The sequence below is a fragment of the Sinocyclocheilus grahami genome, unplaced genomic scaffold (assembly GCF_001515645.1).
Source record: "Sinocyclocheilus grahami isolate Dianchi unplaced genomic scaffold, SAMN03320097.WGS_v1.1 scaffold242.1, whole genome shotgun sequence".
Lineage (NCBI taxonomy): Eukaryota > Metazoa > Chordata > Actinopteri > Cypriniformes > Cyprinidae > Sinocyclocheilus > Sinocyclocheilus grahami.
The window spans coordinates 316,245-342,168 of NW_015505421.1; the positions used below are offsets into that span (position 1 = coordinate 316,245).

Sequence of the window (25,924 nt, forward strand, 5' to 3'; positions counted from 1 at the left end):
ATATATATATACAGTTGATAGATAGATTCTTTTAAATATACTAACTACATAAATCTAAAAATAGTTTTATAGTTGGATTTTTTTTTTCAGGTAAGACTGATCTCTTACCTGAGGTCTCAGGAGGTGTCTGTGAAGTTGATTGTTTTCTTTTCACCTCCGCATACAATACAGACTCCTCTAGCTGTGGCACTTTAACATTGATAAGACAAACATTCATTAATTTATATTCTGATCATTCAAATAAATAAAAATAAAAACTACTCTAAAATATTCCAAGCAAACAGAGCAAATGTTGTGGTAACATAATGGTTATATCTTGTTTCTTTTCCATCACTAAAAAAATAAATAAAAAAAAACATACCTGTAGATTTCTGATTGTCAAATGGCTTAAAGCAGACTGTTGAATAGCACAACTCCTCTTCCATACTTGCTCACCTTCACAATCCACAAACACTGAGCAGAGAGAAAGCAGCAGTATGATTAAATCCAGTCAGTCGGATTGAACAGAGACATTTGTGGCATTCCGAATTTGGTAAGAACAGATTTTTGTCAGAAAACGGAACATGCTTCCTCATTTATAACACTGATACTTTCTCTCATATTCATATACAAAGAGGTGTCTGAAGTGTAAGCACTGTTAATTCTACAATCTACATTTATAGAAGCTTAATAACAATAAAATAGCCAATTATTATTGAAAGAGGAAGTGATATCTTTCAAAACTGTGTTCTTCCCTGTCCTATGACATAAACTTAGATGCGTTGTGGTTTGAGTTGTAAGAGGAATTTTGAAGTGTAGTCCCATTACTATGCAAATGTGAATTATTTTCACATTTAGACATTATAGATAGATAGATTTTAATTGCCTTGATAAGGTTTATTTTAATTCAATAGACTGCCAGTTACTCATTCGATGAACAAAAGTATTTAAGATGTCAGTCGTTAGATGAGTTAAATTAATTGTAGGTTGCCATATTTTTTTTTACAGTTTATTAAAACCTTTTTATGATAAACTTATATGTAAATGTGTAAAAAAGTCATAAATAAATAAGGCCTTTCTATATAATAATAAGAGTAGTTACCTCCTCACTATTGATCATTTTCATCCTGCCATTCATCCTTGGTTGTCAGGAAACTATTTTGTCTGATGTAATGTCACCATATTGCCACAAGAGAGAGCAGTAAATTAATATGACAAAATGTAGAGAACATCAAGAATTATTCAGCCATTATCATCATGTTGTTCCAAACAGACAATCTCAGTCATCATTCTTTTTTACCTTATAGAAGAAGAAAAAAATAGATGCACTGAAAGTGAATGGTGACTGAGGATGTCAGTTCCTAACATTCTGCCTAATATCTTCTGCTGCGTTCCACAGGAGAAAGAAAGTAGTACTGGTTTGTAAGTATAATGCAGCAGTGGTAGAGTTAACTCTCCAAATTACATCACTGCTTTCCCTCACATTCTGATCATCCACCCCTCCTCCTTAACTCCTTCGCCCTTCCCCTTCTCATTGTCTATGAAAGGAGGGTCTTTCTCTCCCCTGTCCATTCAGCTGCTGGGCACTGGGACTGTGGTCCAGACCTCACCCTCAAGCCTGTCATTATAATCACTTAGCAGTCACAAAGACCTCCAGCCCTTCACAGCCTCTGTACACAGTTCCAGTGAGACTTAACATTTCCCACCACTCTGAGATGGAGCTTCTAGGTGTCCGACTACCATTCCCCCAGTTTCAGGAGGAAAAGTACCAGATGCTGGAGCTGAACCAGCGTCTCGAATCGTACTTAGGTCATGTGAAGCTTCTGGAGGAGGAAAACAAGCTACTGCGAGAGAATATCCTTACTCTCAAGAGCAGCAGGGAACCACCAGGCCAGCACAAAGCTCAAGAGGAGGCTCTCAGCCAGGCCAGGAGGATGTTGGGGGATGCCTGGAGGAAGAAAGATTGTGTGGAACTGGAAGTGGCAAACTTGATGGAGGATATAGAGGTGGTGAGTTTTCAAAGACAGAAGGCAAAGAATGCACAGGCTGATGCACAGAGAAAACTCATGGAGAGCAGGAAGGAGCTGGAAGAGGAGCGTAGAGCTCAGATATGGCTTAGAGAAAAGGTTGGCCAGCTTGAGAAAGACCTCTTGCTACAGATGCAAGTCCACCGGGAAAACATGGAAACCTTGCAGGCCTCTCTGAAACAGACAAAGCAAGTCTTAATGGCCCCACAGCCCAATCAAACTACCAGCATCCCAGACCTGGGACAAGAGTACAGCCACAGAGCAGCTCAAGCCTGGCAGGAGGCAACCAACAACTATCAGAGACTGGTTGGACGTCTGGAGGAAAGTCTAAACCAGGCCAAAGCTAACATGGCAAAGATTCATCAGGAGAAGAGAGAAAACCAGCATCGAGTTCAGCATCTGGCAAAGGAGCTTGAGAGCACTAAGACTAAGAGACAGATGTTGGAGGAAAATGTAGTGCAGCAGAGAGAAGAACATAAACAGGAGCTTCAACATCTTCAGGTATTAATTTAAACTTACGGACAACCAATTCAATTTCTGTCATTGTTTACTTACCTTCATATCATTTCAACCTGTATGAATTACTTTCTTCAGTGAAAATAAGATATTTTGAATAATGCTTCATCTGTTTTTGTCCACACGATGGAAGTCATTGGGGTCCAAAACAACATTAGACCTTGCTTTCATTGTATGGACAAAAAGTACTGAGACATTTTTTCAAAATATCTTCTGTGTTCCACAGAAGACAGAAGGTCATACAGGTTTGGAACAGGACACATTTATTTAACTGTGTTCCTTTAAAAATGTTTACATTTTATTTCTAATGTTGTATAATAAATAATGCAATTTTCTACATTCTCTTCACTTTAATATATGTTTTTGAAGAAAACATGTCTCATATCTTTGTGCAGGCCCAAGTAGATGCTCTGGAATTGGAGAAAGACAGCCTGGGGCAGCAGATAGACAGCCTGATGGTGGACAGACAAAATCTGCTGCAGGTCAAGATGTCTCTTGGACTGGAGGTGGCCACATACAGGTACCTGTCCTCAACATCAATACAGTACCAGCACCAACAATACCAGCCAGATACAACCTCCCCTTATTATTATTATCTTATGTAGCTTTTGTATATTATGTATATTATGTAGCTTTTGATGAGTCTTCCCACTTCCTCCCTACTTCCAGAGTGGAGAGCCTCCTCTGCACTGTGGGATTTGTAATTTATGGAGGCCCAACTAATATGATTATGCATCAGTGGCTCTAAAAAGCATCTCAGGCACCCTGAGAGGGGTAACTTTAGACAGGTCAAACAGAATGGACCCTCTCCTTTTCCTACCCGGCACTGACCCTGATCCATCTGCTTGGAGGAGGGGCAGTGAAAAGGGGGTGGGGTGGGGGGTGTTATTCATTCAAATTAAGTTTTGCCCAAGCATTTTAGCTGTTGCTCATTTCTTGGTCCTCCATAGCATGAAGTTGCATTGCATTACATGCACAGATACTTAAGAAGGATGGGGAAGGGTTTTAAATATGTAAAAATTATTAGAAATGTGTACATCAGTTGTATTATTATATGTCTATTATATTATATGTCTTTCAAAAGATTTTTTCTTTAGGTCTTTTAAAGTTTTGGAATCCATTTATATGTAAAAAAAGAAAGATCCACATTTGTTGTAAAAAAATAATTGTGTATTGTTTTTGTTAATTACAATACATGCATTTGGCAGGATACCTGTTACACTAACAGTATGTGTACATTTGTACATTTCAAACCTTGCAAATGGTCAGTGCTGTGTGCAGGAGGTAAATTAATTGATGCCAGACTGAATCCTGCAGATGGACTGACAATGACAAATCTGACATACTATTTGCATAACAACAGAACTAAGTACAGGACTGCAGCTCAAGAACCTGACTCCATCTCATTAAAGAAAGTGCTGTGATGCTGACAGCTGTTCTGTTGCTTCTTTCCAGAGCTTTGCTGGACAGCGAGGGCCTGATAATTGACAGACCAACAACAAAAAAGACCAGCTCTGCTTTCTTTTTAGGTAACATTCTTTTTTTTAAATAAATAAATATTTATTTTTCCATTTATTTTATTCTTCTTCTTATTATTATTATTATTATTGGTTTCTTATAGTGATGGATGTTTGGACAATGGGGAAAGTGAAACAAAACTTTTTTTCAGAAAAAAAAAAACATTGTTAAAAATATGAAATATTCATATTTTTTTATAAATATGAAAAATAATAATTATAGACTACAGTGAACAAAATTCACAGATTTCCTTTATCTAATGCTGCTGTGCTATGGGCTGGTTAAATGATTAGTACATTGTGACATTGTGTGCTTATTGCATATTGAGGTATCTGTCTAAGCCTGTAAAACTAGCTTCCTGTGCCAGTCCCATAGGTCACTGTAGCAGATGGCTCCACTTTCCAGTAATGCAGGCCTGGAAAAGCATAAAGATGATCAATACATCTCCATTACAGCTCACTCACAGTTCATGACTAGTGTGTATTCTGATGACTCCCATGGGAGGCAGATCAAGGGTCTATGTCTGTCTATTTCATACTATCTCCATCTATCTCTTTAGCCTGGGGCTTTATTCATTCCAGTCAACCACATTTGTTCCAATAGCATCATAGTTATCAGGGCATGGGACATCAGCCACTCTGCTGTATTTTAACTGTAAATGAACTTCCTCATATTTTATTGCAGTATTAAAAGCTTACAGTGCAAACAGTGTAGTCAGAATCCTGAAACAATGACTTTGAAGATTTGGTTCTTTTTAGTGAATCAAGCACATACATCATACAACTAACTGAGAGACAAATCAGTGTAGCAAGAGCTTGCTCCCTGTCTGTGTGACAAAGCCTTTCTCTCCATCTTCTTGTTTCTTGTTACAGATGTGCTCTCAAAGCCCACTGGAACCCACCCAGCCTCACAGACTACTGCTGCTTCCTGCCATGTCAGCAATACTGTTTCTACAAGTCACAGATCAATCACCTCCTCTCGCACTCTGCTGACCAGTGCGACTCCATCATGGACCCCGACTCGAGGGACTCCACAAAGAACACCAACCAAAATCTCAGTGACAGAAAAGACAGAGGTTCATATCTCAGAGGAGACTGAGAAAGCTGCTGAGGAGTCTGTGGATCATTTACAGCAAGAGAAAGTACATGAAGACATGGCCCTTAAGGAGGATGAACCAATACAGTTCAAGAAAGCTCAAATGGTTGAATGTAAAACTGATGCATCTGCATTGATAAGTGTGTCAGCTGACCAACCAAGTAACTTGTCCCAAACTTCAGAGACCGAAAGCTGGGCTGGTCCATTCACAGATCCTGCAGGGGATTCAGAAGAAGGGAAGGATGAGGACACCGAAGTGTCTTATGAAATGGCTCAGATCTCACATGCACCTAAGGTTGCTTGGGAAGAAAATAAAACCTTAGCAGAGGACGAAAAAGATGACGCCTCTGAGATGGATGTAAGATCGGAGAACATCAGTGAAAGCCACACATTTGCATACGGAGATGCAGAGAAGGATGATGATACATTAAAATCTAGCCATATCAGTGCAAACACCAATATAATAGGTTCATCGTTCCTCGAGCAAGGAACTTTAGATTTGGTTGGTGATTTTGGACATCATGGAGATTTAATGAAGGTAGATAAACAGGACAATGTGAGCAATATTAGTGAGGAGGAAAGAGAGCAAATGAACTGTGAAACTGAGGCAGTGATTGATTTAATCAATGAGTGGGACAGACAGGAAGAAATTGAACCAGAGAATGAGATGAAAGTGGTGAGCCCTGACTCTGAGGAGGAAGAAGAGGATGAAATGAACATTGATGCTGACACAAAGGATAAAAAAGAAGATGAAAATGTGACTGAAAGAGAAGAAGAAGAGATAGAAGTGATTAAAAGTGACTTTTCTGAGCTGGAAGAAGGTGTAGATTCTCCCAAGAACAGTGATCATCAGGAGAGTTTAGAAAAGACTGTACTGCCAACTGAACCCCATTCAGATCAGACAGTAAATGAAGGATTACCTGAGGAATCTGAGGGAGAAGAAGAGAACCAAGGTGAAGATGATGACTCCCCAAACAAATCAGCCTCGTGGAGAACCGATCCTGGTGAGTGTGACAGCTACAGTCAGGAGAACACGCTAGCAGACACTCGGCCCTTGATTCATTATAAGAGTGATGAGGAAACAGATGGGAATGTGCAAGCCTCGCACCTCATCGGTGAGACTAATGACAGTGAGGATGAGAAAGAAAGAATGGAAGGAGGCCACTGGAATGAGAGTGCCTCCAAACGCTTCAACACCATGGAGGATCTCACAGAAGAACCAGACATGGAGGTCACTGGAGAGATGATGATGGAACATGTTGTTTCTAAAGAAGAAGTGCAAGATGGTGATAGGACATGCATAAATCTTCAAAGTGACTCTGAAGTCCATGAAAGTTTGGACATGGTGGAGAAAGAAAGTGCAAGCATTGAGCTCAAGGGAAACCTGGAAGAAGATAGTGATGTTATTACAGAGATGAGGAACGATGAAGATCATGATGTCAAAGTTTATGAGCAACCACAACTGACTGAAAACCAACATATGCACACTGAACAGCCTGAGGATGAAACAGTCCATTCATATGAAAGTCAAGAACATGTCGACATGGACCATCCAATCTCATTCCCTGAAACATCTCATCAACTTAAAAACCCCTTTGAAACTTCATCAACTCTGACCATGTTTCAAGATGCAGCTGCAACCAAAGATCCAGAAGATCTTCTGGAAGTTTCCATGCACACCAACATGGATCTCACGGACAGTCGCTCTTTGGAGAGTCAGCCAGACAATAGGACATCAGCCATTCCCAACTCAGACCAGGAAGAGGGCAATAGCTCAGAAGATGAGTCTCCAAATGCCAGCCAGTGCTTTCAGAACTCAAGCCTTTTAGCAGTGGCTACTCTTAATGAGCAGCCATTAACCTTCGCTAATGGAGTCTCCAAGGCTGATTCTGTGTCTGACGTCAACAGTTTGCCTGAAGAAGTGCTCAGTAAGGAGAAGAACACAGAAGAACCTAAAGCCCCTCAGATTGATGACTGGGAGAATTCGAACATCTGGAGCAAAAGCATGAACGCTCCAGATGCAGCTGACATCACACACGCATCAAGTATGAATGAAAATACAGGCGTTTTCCCAGTAAATGAGACTGAGAGTTTAGAAATTCCAAATAAAATGGCAGAAAACATCTTTGGAAAATTTGAAGAACATCTTGAAAGGACAGTGGAGAGCTTTTCAGAAAAAGTGCTGACTGTGATGGACTTTGAGAGCAACAATTCAGGAGAGGAGGAGGAATTTCAGTCAAAGGAAAAGAAAAGTGAGATTCATAGCTTTTTCAGCACTAGTATGAAGGAGGATTTCTGGAGTCAGGGGAAAATGGAGATGGCAGCTACCTATGACCCTGCCAAGACTGAAGACTTAAACCAGGCCATGGTCTTTGGAGACGAGTGGAGAGATATGGAGGGAATGCCAACAGCAAATGTAAGTCCTAAAGAAAAGATGGACATTCTCAAAGGACAGGATGAGAAGCATAAAGATGAACAGCCAACACAAGGCAAGATGGTCCTATCTGATGACTCTGTTGATGAGGGAGATTCCTGGTCCTCTGGTGATGAGTAACAGCTTTGTCCGATGACGTGTTAGACCATTTCAGACTAAACCAAAAACCAAAAAGTAGTGGTCATGGATGGACAGATATATTACGGAGCCAAAATGAAAATTCATGGTGGAAGACAGCAACATCAAACACAAAGTACACAGAAAACACCTTCATACATTCACAGAAATTAAACTAGACATGATTGCTCAGCGCAGTGTGTGTAATTGTACAATGTGATCTCTGTAATGTGAGTTAACAGCCTGGCATAATGTGCCAGCTGTCGTCTCTGGATAAGAAGGCGTTGTACTGCATGACAGCCACGGGCAGAAAGGATTCTTACAGATTTACTATGAAGCTTTACTTCATGCTTGTTGTTTCTGTACCAATTAGACCAGCTTTTCGATGACCTTCATCTGTCAGTGTTAAAAATATAATACTTTTGTGTATTTTCACTGATGTATGCTATAATGGAAAAACCACATGGATTAAAATTTTACAATTCTGAAAAGATTAATAAAAAGTAATATAGCAAATCATTTGAGTTGGTGTTTCCTTTTTATTATTGTTTTTCGTTTTACAATTTTGATCAATAATTTTATGAACTCACAACATTTTCCCTATAGATGTTCCATAGACATTTAACAATTCTGTTTTGTTTCAAACGTAAATTTTAATACAGATTTAAAGTTCTAGGTTTTGATTCTTAAAGTTCTAAGTTTTATTCCTCCAACCATTTCAGTTTCAGTGAATCAGAACTCCAGTTGAACAGGCTAAATTCTCTCATTGTGACAGCGAATAACACTTGGATTTGGAACGGAGCGCTGGTAACCACACAATAGTGGTCTGAGACAAAGAGGCCACACTAGAAGAAGGAAAGAATAAGGAACAATGAATAATAGATGACATCTCCCTCTGTATGCACACTGTCTCTCTGGTGCCACTGATGAAGGGGTGTAATGGGGCCTATATTGGATGAATACATCTGCAATTTAACCAACACCACTTTAACCAGAACATGTAGTCAGATAGAAACTGGTGGCATAGCATCCTGTATAAAATAAAATAAAAAATCTATTATTAGTCCAATCAAACAGCTAGTCAGATGACCCACAAATACAAGGGATTTACAGGATCTTTTAAGAGCTAAAACAAAAGTGAGGCAGGGCAGCAGCTGAGCGGTCAGATGCTTCAACAGCTGTTTCATGTGGAAGAGGACGCCACACAATCACCCCTGATGCAACAGCGTGCAACTCCATAACCAGCCTACTGAAGTGACGATCTGATCCTGCTGAAATGACAGAGGTTGTTATTTAAATCTGATCTCGATGGCATTCACACGTGTCAATGTAAGAGCTATTTGAGTGGAATGACCACAGAATCCCGAGACCACGGCGCTACAAATAAATCTCAATAAGCCTGAAATGTGTTCAGAGGCTGAGTGACATTCAGCTCTCTCTGCTCCCTTCACCATCTGTCTTTGTTATTGATTGCTATTGATTATCAATGTCAGATTGCGAGTGACTGAGTGTTTTAAAGATTAGAAAAGACCCGACATTCATCATCATTCTTTTAACTTCTATATTCTAATTCTTAATGCTCGTGCTGTTGTTTCCTCTGCCAAAAATGATGTCCCTTCCTGGATGATGTCAATGTAACTTTGGTTAGTTCACGGAATACTACACAACAGGATGTAAAGTGACAAGTGATACTGAGGACACATGAAAAACATATGAATTGATTACCAGTTACAGCTACACAACATTCTGATTGGGGAAAGAAACATTTAAGAAAAAAAAAAGGAAATGTTTTTAATAAATTGCCATTTTTAATGTTGGAAGTAATTTGGTAATGAAAAAATTGCTAGTAAATCTCACAAATTATTACAAGTAACACAGGTAATAAATTGAATGAAACATGACATTTTAAAGAATAAAGACTGAAGTAGTATTTTCTTGTAAAACATAATTAAATTGACTTATTTCATTTACAACTTTGAGTTTAGAGCTAGCAAAATTGTTACAAATGTAATGTTGCGATAAAACTAATCTAAATACTGTAATATGATTTTATTTTTTCAAAATTGCGATTTGAATATTTTCTTATCCATATAATAAATGTATAAGGGTAAACCAATGGCCTTTATAAACATACAATTTAAATGAAAAAATAATTAGTTAAAAATTATATTAGAAAAGCAAATTGAATTGAAACTTTTTTTAATCCGGTAGCATTTTTTTTTTTTTTATTAAAAGCTAGAAGACATATAACGCATTGTAATTTATCCCACTGCATGAGGGAAGAGAATACCAGCTGATCATAAAGACCAAGATATTGATCGAACATCTGAGGAATGATTTTGGATATTTTACAACGGTATCTCATTGCATTGCGAGATTTCATATTGATTTGCCCAAGCTGTGCTGTAGGCTATGCATCCAAATTGGTCTCTTTTGATGACTAATTCTAGTGTGGTCTGCTTAAGCAATGCGCATTTGTTTGCTTGTTTCATACTCTCAGTCCTCAGACAAACAGTAGCCTGCTGGCGAGCTGAATCAACCTTAGCACAACTATTAGAGAAATAATACAATAAAACTATTTCAGAACACAGTTACTCTGTCAAGCAATACATACATTGACATTTACTTTGTTATGGTTGACGGAGGTGTTCTGTAGGATGAAATGGTTTGTGTGTCTGAGTGCATTAGGAAAAATAGGTTGATTTGTCATCAAATAAGTGGGGACCTGTTACAAACAGAAGCACAATGGTTGCACCAGATGCCACAACTGACAAACTCAGCTGACGCTGTGCTTAGATGAACAGAATGTCATTGAGAAATGGTCTGAATTCAATGCCAACACCACCACAAGACACATGCACGTCACTGTGGCTGAGTCACTGTGATCTGTTGATTCATTATTTGTGTTTTTTTATTTCCAATGACAAACCCAGTGTCTCAATAAGGGGAAACACATTCTTACATAATTAGCTCAAACCCAAAGTTTTATCTCAAAGCAGTCTTTCTATCTAAATTTGGGTTAAAATAAACTTGGGATAAAACGAACACGGAGACCTGAATTTCCTCTGAATGAAAGCATGTAGGTATATTAGAAAACTAGGTATATTAGAAAACTGATTTGATTAGGGGAAGGGGACAAAAACAGTGGTTTTAAACTTCGAATTTTAGTAGCAGGTTGATGTGAAGTGAAAGGCTGACATCTAGTGGCCGGCTATGAAAATGCCTCAAAGGGAAATGCTGCAGCACAGTTTAAATAAGACATTGTAAAAGAAAAGGCCATAACTGTGCCCTAAAGTTTAAAAAAGCCAGGATATATATATATGACATTTATGTTACCAAAAATTTATTTGAGGTTTGTATCGTGAGAAAAATGAAATATTAAGCAGCACAACTGTTATCAACATTCATCATGTGACACTGACGATTTTAAATATATGTAGGCTATTAAATATTTTTAAATTAAAATATTTTAATTGTAATAATACTACGCAATATTACTAAATATTAGTTTTACTGTGCTTTTGATCAGTTAAATGCAGCCTTGGTGCACGTAAGAGACTTCTGAAAAACATTAAAATAATCTTACCAGAATCAAAATTTAAGTATTTACTTTTAGGATTTTATAAGACTTTTTATTGTTTGAAAGACATCTCTGCTTGCTTTCTTGGTACTTTATGATAAAAAATTATTACTTGTAAGTCACTTTAGATAAAAGCGTCTACTAAATATGTAAATATAAATCTAATGAGTGAACAGACAACAAGACAAACCAACCCGTTTCATCCACATAGAAACTTGTAAAAGACAGACTCACAATTCTGTGTAGGTCAACTTGTCTATTTAATATATAAAATACAATAAAACATACGCAAAAGGGGAGGATCATAAAGGACAATGGATACTTTGGTACAATAACAAACACTCTTTTGTAAAAGCAGTATAGAATTTGTAATAACATATTCAGTGCATACTTTGTTTATGAAAATATACACAAATTGTATATCATTCTCCGAAAACAACAGATTTTTTTTGTCTTTTTTTTTTTTTTTACAACAAAACTCAAAGCAGACTAGCCGAACACAATATATTAGCTATACTTTTTCTTCATTTAAACTTTTTTTCTTCAAATTCTATTCTAGTTTTGTGTTGTATATTCTTATCGAAATTACATTTCAGTTTATTTATAATATGACTCATTCTTTGCTTGTCTGACGCCCATGCATTGTGTCTGATCAGAATAAATTAAATGTGTGGATGTCCCACCTTAACTATGTGTAGATACTATTGTACAGTTGACTAAAAATTGCAGCATTGAACTGGTCATTCTATTGAACCTGTTTTATCGCTTCCCTCAATTAGCAATAAGTACTAATATTACTACAACGGTTTTGTTTTACTTAATAAATCGTGCAATATTAGTAACACCCCTTTGAAGAAATGAAAAATTCAAATGAAAATATATTTATATAATATTCATATGTAATAAAATCAAATCAAATTAAAATAAAATAGGATGCCTAACCTCCACAAAAAAAGCAAAAAACCGTCTCTCTAAATTTATCATTATTATTACCATCTGTGACAATAACCATAATGGTAATGATAATCATCATAACAATTATAATAAAAACAGACAATAAAACTGTCACCAGCACAAATTAACACGAGAAAAAGTATGTGAGAATCTCTAGACATCATACAAAGGGAATACGGGGGCAAAAGTGAACTATTCACCGGACGATTGTCTTTTCTTTGATTACTCAGATTCCTAATTTTATCATGAGGTCCTTGCGAGAGCTTTTCGAACGTTGTCTTAGCCTAAAAATCAACATAGCCAGTGCTTCGAGGCACCGGACCATCCCAGGCGCATCACTTTACAGTCACCGGCCTCAAGTATCAGGCCGTCATCTTATAAACGTACATAGAAACCACTGCATTTGTTCAAAGCTCAGGACACAACAGTCTTTAAGTCAGCGGGTGCGCTGCAGAGGCCTCACTCTGCTATGATACAGTTCTAGAAATCATTCGCCCAGTAGCTCTAGAACCTCAGTCGATGGGATACGAACGCAGGTCTGTGATGAGTCCGAACAAACACTTACTCTCCCGGTACTGCATACATCATGTGTGTGTGTGTGGAATCTGGTTTAACAAAAGGTGGGTCACCTGCTGAGGTGAAATTAAATGGCTTCTATCTTCCTCTGTGAGTGAAGGAGTGGGAAAAAACGAGAGAAAGAGAAGATACGAGAGGATGAAAGGAGAGGTAGAGAAGCCGTTGACGGACAGGTGAGTCTCACCTTGGATATAAATATAGCCTACTAACACTCAAAACTCATCTTTTGAGAGGAGAATAGCCTATGCCATATTTGAAATCATTTTGAACCCCATTTCCCTTCCCTAACGCTGTCTTCACTCAATCTGTCGTCATTTTTCAAAATCGTCACAGAAACATCCTTCATCTTTGTCACTTAATAGAATACACTAATGCACAGAAAACGATTTGTGTACATAATTGTCACATCTGCAACACGTGTAAAGCCTAATCTAGATTTCAGAACAACATTCTTTTTTCTTTGTTGCCTTTTTTCTTTTCTTTTTTACAAAACATGACATATTTCTTCTATTATTGTTCACGGTTAAACATGTGAAGTGCAATAAGCCATGATCTCACAAAACGAAAACAAAAAACAAACGTCCTTCCCTGAATGCTTTAAATGTCTTATAGGTGAAAGGAGGCTGTATTCCCTTCGAAGCTGTCAGGGAAATTGCTCTAGAAAATTCCTGTTGGGGGAAATGGAGGTGTAAAAATGACGGATAGTGGACTGATCGTGAAAATGATAATGCAAGGATGCATAAATCCCTCACGTGTGTGTCTGAAGGTGTGCGAGCGGGCAAGGGGGAAAGATTTTAAAGTGCGTGCCATCAGGATAAAAAGGACAGAAAAGAGTCACGCTTAAAAACAGTCAAATCCTCCTTCATCTGCCTCTCCACCTTGCTAACTTACAACACGGTACAGTTTATTTACAGGTAGAGGTTGAAGGAGACGGTTCCACTGAGATTACAGCGCTGTTTCCGAAAGACCCAGCAGAATATATGTGAACATACATCGCTATGTACAATCTCAACGCTTCTCACACACACACAGCGCTACACGATCCTCCATCTCTTTCTTAGCTAAAATGAGCTAGCTGAGATGTGTGTTTGCCACCAACTCTTTCCCTATAGACCTGTTCTGAAACACTGATACATTTTGTATATACATGATCTCAAACATCTAAAAACTCGCCATCCTGAGTTAAACAACAACTCGAGACTTTTTTTTGACCACTTTGTACTTATTCCTGGAATCTTACAAACAATAATTAAGCATACTCATCCCATAAAGTTAACTAATTAATCTCTGAATTACACAGCCAGACGAAAACAATAAATATAGCATAATGTGGCAGAGACCGCTGCTCACAGTTACACTGCAGGCTGATACGAACACATCTGTGTTTCCTGCATGCCTGGATCTCATTAGTACAGATAGATCTACATTTCCATCAACGACACCACATTTACAGTCCACTCATACGCAGAAAATCAAGGATGCGGAGCGGCATTTGTGCTTTGAGCTCCGCCGATAGACACACTCATAGGAGTGTGCAAGCGAGGGGACTGGTGCGAGATTACGATTCGACGAAAGATGGAAAACAAACATGATCGAGTGGAGTTTTTTTGGCTGAATTGTGTTTAGCAATCGAATGAATGAGCACCTCTGTCTCACGGCTGACACACACACACGCACACTATGCGTAGTTTTTGCACAGTTAGAAAAACAAAGATAAAGATCCTACTTTAAAGTTGTTACAAAAGGAACAGGGGCGATTCTAAAGGCAGCTGCTCAAGAGCTGAAAAAGAAAAGAGGAAAAGCAAGAGAGGAAGAGTCAATCGAGAAGATAAATGGCAAATTTAACCATTCATACAAAAACAAAACAAAAGAGAAATCAATACAAAAAAAAGAGATTGACAGGCTTGTCTATGCAACATAAGCTGTTGTTATGCTGTTTCGACAGAGCAGTGCCGCTGAACTTTGTTTGGGTCAATGGTAAGGCCTGCAAAAGTTGATCTGAGATCCAGACGGCCTCTCTGAGCAAGGGCGGGGATATCAGAGACGTAACCAAATGACCTTCCGCCTGGTACATCTCTTGAGTCTCGTATACGTGAACACGTTTACACCTGGATTGGCAACAGTGTGTGTGAGGATCTAGTGCGTGTGTGATCATATATGCATATTTTATATAAATATATACACACACACCAGTAAATATGAGTGTGTCTGAGAGTGAGACAAGAGTGAGAGAGACAGGAAGAGAGAGAGAGACAGGCGCATGCATGTGTCTAAGTGCGGACTGAGATTGGCTGCCGAAAGCAGGTGCCACTAGGGGTGTGTTTGTGTCGGTGTGTGTGTATGAGCGGGTGAGAGAGCAGTTCTCTCGCTTTCTCTTTCAACATTTATGTGACCCAGGTGTCCAGTCTCATGCGTTTCACGCTGGCTGACTCCTGCTGCTCTGCTTGAGCCGGTTGCTCGGAGGAAGCTCGGAGGAGACCCAGGCTGGCGGTGTTGAAATCAGGATGGCGCGGCTGCCCTCCGTCGTCTCGGTCGCTTCCCTCATAAGAGCTGCCATTACTGCTGATGCTGTCGACCGGAGAGCGGCCGGTGGGCTCCAAACGCAGATTCGCTGGATACTGGGTCACAGTTAGGCCTGATACGCCACCCACTGCCCCGGCGGTGGAACAAGGGGTGCTGCGATCCCGGTTAGGAGACACTGGCTCGGATTTGATGCTGACATTGGGGTTAGTGCTAACCGTCAGAGTAGCTCCATGAGGGATCGTTCCCAAGGGCCTACGGTAGAAGGAGAAGGAGAAGAACAATTAACATCATGGATATTGCTATTAATAAGATGACACTTGATGCGTTGCAGTAATATACATTTGAAATCTGACAAACATACATGTGGACAAACAGCAACTTTACCCACAGCTTTACCGTGTTTTGCACTACCTCTGAACAGCCACATTTCAGCATACAAACAATAATAGTACAACAAAGCAGCTATAAGATGCACAGAAGCCAGACAATTTATCTCTGTCCCTTAACTCCTGTTAGCCATGCAGTCACGACTTGATCAGCCTCCTTTCACAAAACATGCCACAAACCCTTAACTGCAGTGAGTGTGTTTGTTTACGTGCCAGTGTAATTAGACAGCAGCCTAACACACTGTATTTAGTGTATTATTGATGATGGGATTAGACTAAACTATTCCTGTGGAGGAGAAGAGAAGAGAAGAGAAGAGAAGAGAAGAGAAGAGAAGAGAAGAGAAGAGAAGAGAAGAGAAGAGAAGAGAAGAGGAAAGGAAGTGGAAGTGGAAGGAAAAAGGAAACAGAAAAAAGTAAAGGAACTGAAAAGTAAAATGAAAGGAAAAGAAACGGGCAAGGAAAAATAAAAGAAATGGCAGAAATGATAAAGGAAAAAAACTGAAAAGAAAAAATGAGAAGAAAGGAAATGGAAAAGAAAAGAAAAGGAGAATAAATCAAAAAGGAAAGGGAAAGGACATGGATGAAGAAAAGCAACAAAGAAAGTAAAATAAACAGAAAAGGAAATAATGGAAAAACGAAAGGAAAGAAGATAAGAAAAAAGAAAAAGGGGAACAGGAAAAAGAAAAACTATGTATGTTAAATGAAATGTAAAGCGAAAAAAAGAAAGGAAACAAAAAGTAAAGTAAAGGGAAACAAAGGAAAAAGAAAATGAGAAGAAATAAAAAAGGAATATGGAAGAGGAAAGAAAATGAAAAAGAAAAAGAAAAAACTGAAAGGAAATGGCAGAGGAAGAGAAAGGAAAAAATGTAAAAGCAAACAAAAGGAAATGAAGAGGAAGACAAAAACTACAAAATTAAAGAATGTAAGTGAACTAAGGGAAAGAGAGATGGCACAGTGAGAGGATGAGTGGGTAGTGAAACATGGAGAGTGTGGTCTTGTGGGCCAGTACAGGTTGATTGATGATAGTGCAGGTGCTGTTTCAGTATGTTCTAATGCAAAACAGAAAGAAAAGGCCAACTCAGCAAATCATTGACAAAGACAAAGCCCAGCTTCCTACAGCCAAGCAGCCAGAGACTGATAGAGAGAGAAAACAAAGAGAGAGAGCGGGAGAGTTAGCGCCATTAGCCCATAGAAAACGGCCACAAGACAGACAACAAACAGAGAGAGACGGAGAGAGGAAAAGCCAAATACAATACCAGCTGATCCCTTCCTCCCTGCCCAAGAGTAAGCTGCCCTGAGATGTCACACTGCAGAGAAAGAGACAGGCGAAACCAACTCTAGCATCTACAATCATCAATATCATGTGACAAACACACGTACATCACAGCATTTACTCATCTACAACAGTTGAGAGACAGACAGGTGTCTACGCACAGTTAACATGGACTGCTCAGCAGGAGAAAGAAACCCAACTGAATGCTTACTTCCAAAAACAAGAAATACATTTCCCACTGTCATGCATAACGGAAAGAGTGAGTCTTCACCCCAGTCCGGTCAGGAGAGGCCTGGCCGCCAAAGTCATGGCGCAAGGGAAAATGATTTGATGACATGAAAACAGAAGACAGGGTGGCAGAGCGGTGGGGAGCTCTCGTGGCTCCATTAGCATTTATATTAGAAGGAACAAGGAGTCAGGGCCACAGTGGGACGTAATGACGGGTTCCTCAGGCATAACGAGAGAAATTCATTTGGAATTCACTGTATATTTGCAGAGAACACAGCAGCTGCTGCCAGGAGAATGGGAAGCTCTGATAAAGTGGTGTAAGGTTTCCGCATTACTGATCAATGAAATCTGCTCGTGGCTGTACTGAAGACATAAAAATACTGTCTCAGTCCTGCTAAACCTAATACCTACAGCATATCTGGAATAATATTTTCTTCTTTGAACTGAGAGTGGAGAAGCCGCAAATTATGGGATGATATTAAAACTACTCGTACGTCCTCTTGAGGTCAGTGAAAGAAATTAGTTAAATTCACAGAAAAATTAAAGTTGACTTATAGAGGGAAAAGGCAGGACAAAACTAAATATTTTAAATGCAAAAATGATATGATGTGAATGCTAACATCTTATCATATATAATAAGGAAACAGCTAGTGACAGAAAAGCTACATTGATCTTTTGCTAGGCTCTTCACCCCTTGGTTACAGTTGTTCACTTAGAGAAGCTTTAGAGAATGTCCCATAAGAATGAACTGTGCAGTGAAACTTTCATCGCTTGTACTATGACCTGACTCAACATGCAAATTAATTAAATACTTGTTTAAATGAGCTACTGATGTTTTCATGTTCATTTAGGAATCCACAGCATCACGGGGGTTTTCATTTTTTTTTTACTTTGGTAAACAAATACCACCTGTATCCTCTCTGGATAACTTGTATCACCACTAAATGTGCCCTGGAAACAATGTTTTACCATATTATTGGATAATTTCATTACAATTCTGTTTGAAACTATCAAAACACAGATCATAGATTGACATAAGAAAAGAGTCTTAACTACACTGTAAAAAAAAAAAGAAAAAGATTGTTCACATGTGTACATACTATTTTAGTTTTTCTACTTCAAAATTTCACATTACATTTAATTTGTTACCATTTCTTTGTAACTTTGTGCCATTTATTAGCAATTTTGGGTTGAAATCTGTTTGTACACCCAATTTTATTTTTGGTGTAATATGGTGAAATGCAGCAATTGCTATTGTAGAATTGGTAACATATTCAAGGCAAGGCTTAGTGAAGGGTCAATTATTTATGAAAATTTCTGCAGTAAAACCACAAATCAAATTACATTAAATACATAAAATTCAGGTTCTTCAGCAGACACATTCTTACCAAAGTGACTGCAAATAATGCGCAAATATCATATTAAACGGGATATACTAGTACCGGCATGTGAAAAAAAGCAGACTCAAGAATTAATATGTGAAATATTTAACTATATTGCTACTAAAATAATACACTGCATAGTGTTTATTATTGTGCATTGCTGTCGATCAAATGATCATCATAAAATAGTTGCAGAAAAACTTCATAAGCGCTGACCTACTGCTGTGCTGAACAGCCTGGTTTATATAATATGTGGTTGCTTGAAGTTATTCAGAGCAGGATATGCTGGCGTGATGAACGTGTGGCCATGCAGCAGGTTACAAATGGACGAACGAATGAACCCCAGAGAGTCCTGACCCACTTGGGAGGACATGATGGAGATGTCTGTCCTACTTTCGAGTACTAATCTCTACCTGCACAGTTATCAGGACATTAAGTGCTACATTTATTAGAAAAGCACTGAATTCTTGTGTAAATCTGTTCATGTCGCGCACAGGACACTGGACAGTAAACAATGAACAAGAAAAATATAAAAAGACACATATAAAATGCTAAATTTGGATTTAACGAAGAGAGAACTCTGATGATGAGATGGTCATCTGTGAGAAGACGAAAGCGCGAACATTCTTCAGCACGGTCCGAGACGGTAACCATGACAACTAAGCCATAGCAGGTGACAGACAGGACAGCGGTGCATAATAGGCTGACACACTGCACCCACAGAATATGACTGGCTAACACAGAGAGCCCACGGTTTGACTGGCTGACACAAAGCGCCCATAAGGCCCCATTCACCTGAGATTAGCAGCCAGACCAGATATGCAGTGAGCCATCTCTCCGTTCTGTTTGTCTGAGCCCCACATGCTGTAAACAAATGAGAGAGGACACACAAACACACACACACGGCAGGTTAGACCTGCACCAGAAATCAGCAAATCTGTACTCAGGATTAACAGAAGTGCCCCCTCCCTCTAAGCAAACAGTCATAGCACAGCACTAACCCCGCTGTTAGCAGGCATTAAAGCCAGACTAGAACACCTCCATGTTTGCCCCCCAAGGGGAGCAATGGGGAGGAGAGAAAAAAAGGAAGAAAAAGAGGAAAACGTCTGTGTGGGAGACCAAAAGACCGTTATTTAGGTCAATCTCTGAGGGAGAATACGCAGGCTTTCGGTTGTGCACTACTGATGATCATTAGCCTCTGCTGTCCTTACGTCTTGTTCATGTGATTGCTAATATGAGATCATGACCCCTGCTATACAGCTGAATACAACTGAAAAAAAAAAAGAGCAAAATCACACCAAAGTAGATGTATGTGTCGTGCTAATATAATGTAGCATACAGCTGCCCTTGACCTGAGCCCCAGGCTATTATGTAGGTAGAGCAGGCTTTCAGCTGTTCTGCCCTGTACATTAAATTCACATCCTGAACATAAAACCATCATATTCAGGGCATCTAGATGTCCCTGTAACATAGTTTTGAATCACAGAGTAGTTGTGATGCTCTTTCAGTAGCTGATGAAGCAGAGACACAAAATGCAACTAGATTAAAGTGTTACATTTATGTGCAGTGGGAATAAAATCACAGATTAACAATGTAACAACGAATGAGCTGCTTACTTAGGCAATAACGTCCAAACCATTTTTCTAGGAAGGACACTAGTTAGTGCTAATGCAGCTTCTAAAAAAATCTATTTTAGCTTAATGTTAAACGGTAACACTTTACAAAAAGGTGCAATTAGTTAACGCATTAGGTATCATGAACTGACAATTAATACATTTTTTAAAGTTGATAATTTAAATGAACTTAAACCTGAAATGTATTAGTGTATGTAAAATTTATATTTTACATTTAATTAATAAATACTGTAAAAAAAGTTTGGAGGTGGTAAGCTGTTTTTATTAAATCAGAAACACTGTAAAACAGAAATATTGTGAAATATATATTACAATTTAAAATAACTGTTTTCTATTTAATATCTCTCAATCCTTCAGAAATCATTCAGTTAATTTGACGCTCAAATTTTTTTTTATCATCAATGTTGAAAACAGTGCTGTTTAATATTTTTATGGAAACTGATACTTTTTTTTTATTTTTTAGGATTTTTTCTTTGATGAATAGAAAGTTCAAAAGAACAGCATTTATATCTTTGTTTAAATTCTTTACCAAAATACTTTACTGTGACATTTGATCAATTTAATTCCTCACTGCTGAATAATTATATTTAAAAAATATATTGACACATGTCAATAGTGTGACAATAAATATAATAATAATAAAAATAAAATAAACAAAGTTATTCTTTGTGGTGGGGCTGTTGAAAATGGTGAGACACACAAAAAAGTCCTCATTGTTGAGTCGAGCTCTCAATCATCAATTTAATTCCTCACTGCTGAATAATTATATTTAAAAAATATATATAAATCTTACCACAAACTTCTGAACAGTATTTAAATTTTTATTTCATGTTATCTTCTGCATTAAATCTATTAAAATATATAACCTTATTGTAAAGGGTTGCCCCATAACTACTTTACAGTATCTACCTAGATGTAGCTAAAGGTACACTCAGACTAGTGAGGCGTATATCACCGAAACAGTCATCGCTACACTGTAGACAGGAAGTAGATGTGGTGCATGTGGGCTCACACTATTGACATGTGGTTAGTGAAGAACCAGGTGCATGTGTGAGTAGGTGCGAGCAAGAGACAGAGAGGCTATAAAAGGCATAATACGTACACAAGATTACTGAGGGAGGCCAGAGTTAGCTGCTGGGGTTGTTGTTGCTGCTGCTGCTGAGGCTGTTGCTGGGATACGGATGGCTGCTGCTGTGGTTGCTGGGATACAGACGGCTGCTGCTGCTGTTGCCAAGTGGTCATGTTGCTTGGCAACAGTGCACCCGACGGCGTAAAGGCCTGGAGAGCTGTGAGATCTGCACTTGTTAGCTGGTACTCTGCATGAAAACAAAGATGAACATTTTATGCATATTTATTTACAGAGTTCTGTAGTTCTGATGATATAAAAATAAACTCTATTGATGAATCTAGCATCGAAAGAGAGGCGAGAAATGGGGAATAACAGAATATTAAGTAAAAGAAAGCAAGTAGAAGAGATAAATGGGCCATGACCTTGTAAACTAAAGCAGCAGAACACATTCATTTGTCTCTAATGTGTGCAGGCCTGCAGAGTAACGTCACTCTAACCTGTGTTGTAGGCGGTTGGCATGGAGAATGGAGTCAGGAGGCTCGGCGTTGCCACGGAAACCACTGGTGTGGTAAGAGGCTGGGCCACTTGAGAGGCGCCTAACCGCTGAGCATTCTGGAAAGCCAGAGGGCGAGAAAAAAAGAGAGAGATAAGATAAGTTTAAGAGAAGTACATGAGCTCACTTTCCGGGCAAGGAAAGAATGGACATGAACACCTCTGAAAGATTTGTATATGTATGCATATGAATGCAATCTTCAAATTTCAGACACTTCTGAAGATTAAACATTTTAGATAATTTTAGAGTATTGAATGCAATCCTAATAATAGGAATAATCAATCATTATAACTAACAAAGTCCATACAAACAACGTGAGCTCCACAGCTTCAAACTGTCGCTCTAAACATCTCTCTACACTCTAAACTGAGTGAAAACATTAAGATCAATGTCCTGAAACTCAACAATAAGGATGGTCGAAGGCAAGTATGAAAGCGCTTTGGGTCAGGTGACAGAACTGATATTTGTTCTCTTGGTTTATATGATGTACTGAACATTGGTGTGAATTCTGCTCATTAAAATATGCCACTATATTATTTAGACTATTATTATTATTTAGGTAATATTATTTTGTTTTGTAATATTCTTGGAAGTATCAAACAAATATAATATTTTAAATCATATCCCATTATTTGTAGCTTTTAAAATAAAACAATTAAAAGAAAAATATTAAATATATCATAATTCGTAAAATAAAAAATATAAATATATTTTCCTAAAGAATATAATAGCTTAATATAAAGAAACGTAATACAAGATGTTGCATAAAATGAATATATTAAATAAATATAATAACTATATATAAAATAAATATAATAATAATAAAAATAAAATAAACAAAGTTATTCTTTGTGGTGGGGCTGTTGAAAATGGTGAGACACACAAAAAAGTCCTCATTGTTGAGTCGAGCTCTCAATCATGCAGAAAAAAAATCTAAACACTTCACTGCAAAACACACAATAACAAAATGGGTAGAGTGTGTCTGCAGGGCAAACCAGTGTCAAACATTTGCATTTAAACCCCTTGGGCGCTTTGACACTGAGACAGAGGCCAATTTTTTAGTCAAAAAGACTCCCATGATTCAGCAGTCACTGGACATTGGTGTGCCCTGCTCATGCACGCACTCACAGATCCAGAGGCTGAGATGGCTGAAACACCCTCCCTTCCCACCCCAAACTCAGATGTGCATGCACTACACTTAATGTGTCATCGGACCACAATCATTAGAGGAAAAGACATCAAGAAGTGAAAGAAGGTGGGAGAGAGACAGACAGACAAATTGATCTCTGGAGTGAGGTCTTCTGCTCCGCTGAGCTCCACATTTGATCTAGTGTGTCTGACTCATGTGAGATCAACCCATGCATATGTGCATTTCGCCTTGAGTGTGTGCATTCATTTAAAACCGTACGCAATAATCAGGCAGTCAGCCTGCAACTGAACAAACAGCACACATTTAACTCCAATTCACTGACCACCAACTAGATCATTTATGAAAAACACTGTATACACTGTATTCTTCAACAAATAAAAATAATTTTTAACCAATTAAACTCTTTAATCAATAAAATTTGATCAGTGAGTAATGGAGTGAATAAAAAAGGTGAAGAAAAAAAAATTGTTCAATACACAACATCCATTAAACGTTCATCAAACATTTGTCAAATGTTGTGAAACCGTTCACAGCACAACAGTCAAAAGAATTGAGCTGTATTCACCTCACTCACCAACTCCAGCTCTTCATCTGTCTGCGAGGCCAGAAACAAATAGAAAACAAAGATTACAACTCCAACACACAAGCCCTGTTTTACACCTGGTTTCTGTCTCGGTTGATATGAAGTGACCACTTCAGGTCAGATTTTGAAGGAAAGAGTTTGAGACTTTATGACTGCACATATTACTTACTACATCAGTATGATACTGCATTCTGATTTTTTGAAAAAATGAAAAAAAATGGGAGAACACGGTTACTCAAATATAATTTTTTAAATTTTAAACTAATTGTTTCACTAGTCATGGTCACTATAAATTTTTTTTTTAATCAGTCACAATTCTGCATAGATGGTGGATTATATAATCAGATTCCAAAAATGAAGGACTTGTAATTAGATTAGATTCTTAATTTATCATTATCTTGCCTAATTCTTCCCTTTTTTTCTCTTTTACATTTCTCGTTACATGAAAGTTTGTTCTTATTGCTTTTATTTTAAAAAGTATTAAATGTTTTTATTTTAATTAAGTATAAATTTTTCATCAATTCATGAACCCTTGCAGTTCCTTCATGAACCCCAGTTCATGTGCACTTCACATTGATATTTATTTTTAATAAATAAATAACTTTTGAATTTAATTCAATTTTAATAAATAAATAAATAATATTTTAGTTTATTTTCCTTTTCTTTTAAAGCTGCTTGAAGCAAGCCCTGCTCTACAAAATGCTAGTTGTGGTGACAATTTTTCAAACTCGTTTACACCTGTATTTAGCACTGCCCATCTGTGATCGAAGCAATCTGGACGGATCTTAAGAGCATGTGTAAATGAGGTCACACATAAACACACACACACATACTGAGAGCAGACAGATGTGAATGAATCAGCTCAATGTATCTGACAGCTTTACTTCCCCCTCTCATGGTCCCTGTGAGAAATTCCTGTGTAGCATCACATTGAGAGCCTATACCTGTTCCCATCTTTAACATTAGCCCTCATATGTTGTAACACGGAACAGCTTTGAAATTTGATGTTTGACCCATTGAGGCTCCTGTAGAGTAATGTGGAAGTGCTCACCAGCTGCAGGAGACCCTTGCTGCCCTGGGAGGTGATGACCCGAAGGTCCGGTTTGCGACTGTTCACCATCTGAGTGCTGGGCGGAGGGGGAGATTTAGCCGGCACTACTTTCCCCAGGCTGTTTCCGTTGGAGACTGAGAGGAGTCCTGGGGAGGCCCTGGCACTGACGTAACCATTGGCTACAGAAACAGAAAGAGAACCAGGAAAAGACAGCAAGATGTCAACAGAGAGCTGCTATTTATTTACAAAAAAAAGACCTTGGTTGATTTTTTTTCTTATCAACCCTAAGAAACACTGCATTTTTTTGGACACAAAATTCAGATACACGACCGTGATCATATTTTCTGTTTTCTATAATTTGTATTGATGGGAAAAACACAATAATTACCCACCAGGGAAAATAATCCTATTAGGGTCTCCCTCACCATGGCAGATGTGTTTTCTAACACTTTGTGCTGCAAACTAAATCCTCTGTTTTTTTTTAGATTACAGCTCTATTATGTTGTAATTGGAGGATTAATAGTTACTGGTTTTTAGGTTGGAGAACCGCATTCCTTTCAGGGAGGAAATGCACGCACATACACAGGGAAGGGATCAGGGTATCTAACTGACACCAGTTCATCCTGTTCCTCGACTTTCCTCCCAGCTTTGTTCTTGAAATATTTTTGCTCTATTTTGTATATGACGATGTAGCACATGTAATGCTTGATCTAATTTGATAAGTAGTCAAACTCAAGGGCAGTTTTTGCAGAGGAAGGCAGAGTATGCTATGATCTGTGTTTCAGAGCATGGCCGAGAGAGAGAGAGAGAGAGAGAGAGAGACTGGGGACTTTCCCAATGTTTTCCCACACTCTGGAACTGAATAACACTATTCTCTCAGCACAACATGAACGTCACTTGCTAGTGCTATGGCTACGCACTGATGTCTCAGCTGTACAGAAATATCTAAAATATTTATACTACAAATATTTTTAGCAATGCTATTTTAACATGCTGCTGTAGGGGAGACGGGGTTGGTTGGCTACAAGAGTTGGATGACACAGGGTAAATTTATGGGTCATAATAGGGTGCTGTCACAATGCAACATACAGTAGCATCGTATAACATCATCTGCATTCACAGTCACTGATTCTATCAAGACATCCTATCATGACTAAAACCTGTCTGACAAAATAAAATCTAACAAACATTTATATATATATATATATATATATATATATTTAAAAAAAATTACAATCTATGTTAGTTAATCAAAATGGGAACCAATTATATTTTGATACTTGTAAGAAATCATGT

At 38.2% G+C, this 25,924-nt stretch overlaps 3 protein-coding genes across 15 annotated transcripts in view; 1 reads left to right on the plus strand and 2 right to left on the minus strand.

The window, feature by feature from the left end:
• LOC107597974 (C-type lectin domain family 9 member A) overlaps positions 1-717 on the minus strand; it is a 4,158-nt gene extending 3,441 nt beyond the window's left edge. The window contains exons 1-2 of the mRNA XM_016289202.1: positions 362-717; positions 109-189 (exon numbers count right to left, since the gene is read on the minus strand). Coding sequence (XP_016144688.1) covers positions 109-189; positions 362-425 — 145 coding nt within the window. The 5' untranslated portion in view covers positions 426-717. The remainder of the gene's footprint in view (positions 1-108; positions 190-361) is intronic.
• Positions 718-1,370: 653 nt separating this feature from the next.
• Positions 1,371-8,175, plus strand: LOC107597975 (nestin-like). The gene is made up of 4 exons (XM_016289203.1): positions 1,371-2,507; positions 2,918-3,042; positions 3,978-4,051; positions 4,913-8,175. Exons 1-4 carry the CDS (start codon positions 1,695-1,697, stop codon positions 7,687-7,689), a joined length of 3,789 nt encoding a protein of 1,262 aa, XP_016144689.1. The 5' UTR covers positions 1,371-1,694; the 3' UTR covers positions 7,690-8,175.
• A 4,032-nt stretch (positions 8,176-12,207) lies between these two features.
• mef2d (myocyte enhancer factor 2d) overlaps positions 12,208-25,924 on the minus strand; it is a 65,342-nt gene continuing 51,625 nt past the window's right edge. For 3 of the 13 annotated variants that reach the window (XM_016289187.1, XM_016289186.1, XM_016289188.1), the window contains exons 7-13: positions 24,629-24,807; positions 23,560-23,589; positions 21,789-21,912; positions 21,325-21,538; positions 19,384-19,452; positions 16,962-17,012; positions 12,208-15,571 (exon numbers count right to left, since the gene is read on the minus strand). In XM_016289187.1, coding sequence (XP_016144673.1) covers positions 15,181-15,571; positions 16,962-17,012; positions 19,384-19,452; positions 21,325-21,538; positions 21,789-21,912; positions 23,560-23,589; positions 24,629-24,807 — 1,058 coding nt within the window. In that variant the 3' untranslated portion in view covers positions 12,208-15,180. Of the gene's footprint in view, positions 15,572-16,961; positions 17,013-19,379; positions 19,453-21,324; positions 21,539-21,788; positions 21,913-23,559; positions 23,590-24,628; positions 24,808-25,924 lie in introns of those variants that run through there. The other 10 variants (XM_016289189.1, XM_016289190.1, XM_016289192.1 and 7 more) reach the window with 9 other exon arrangements.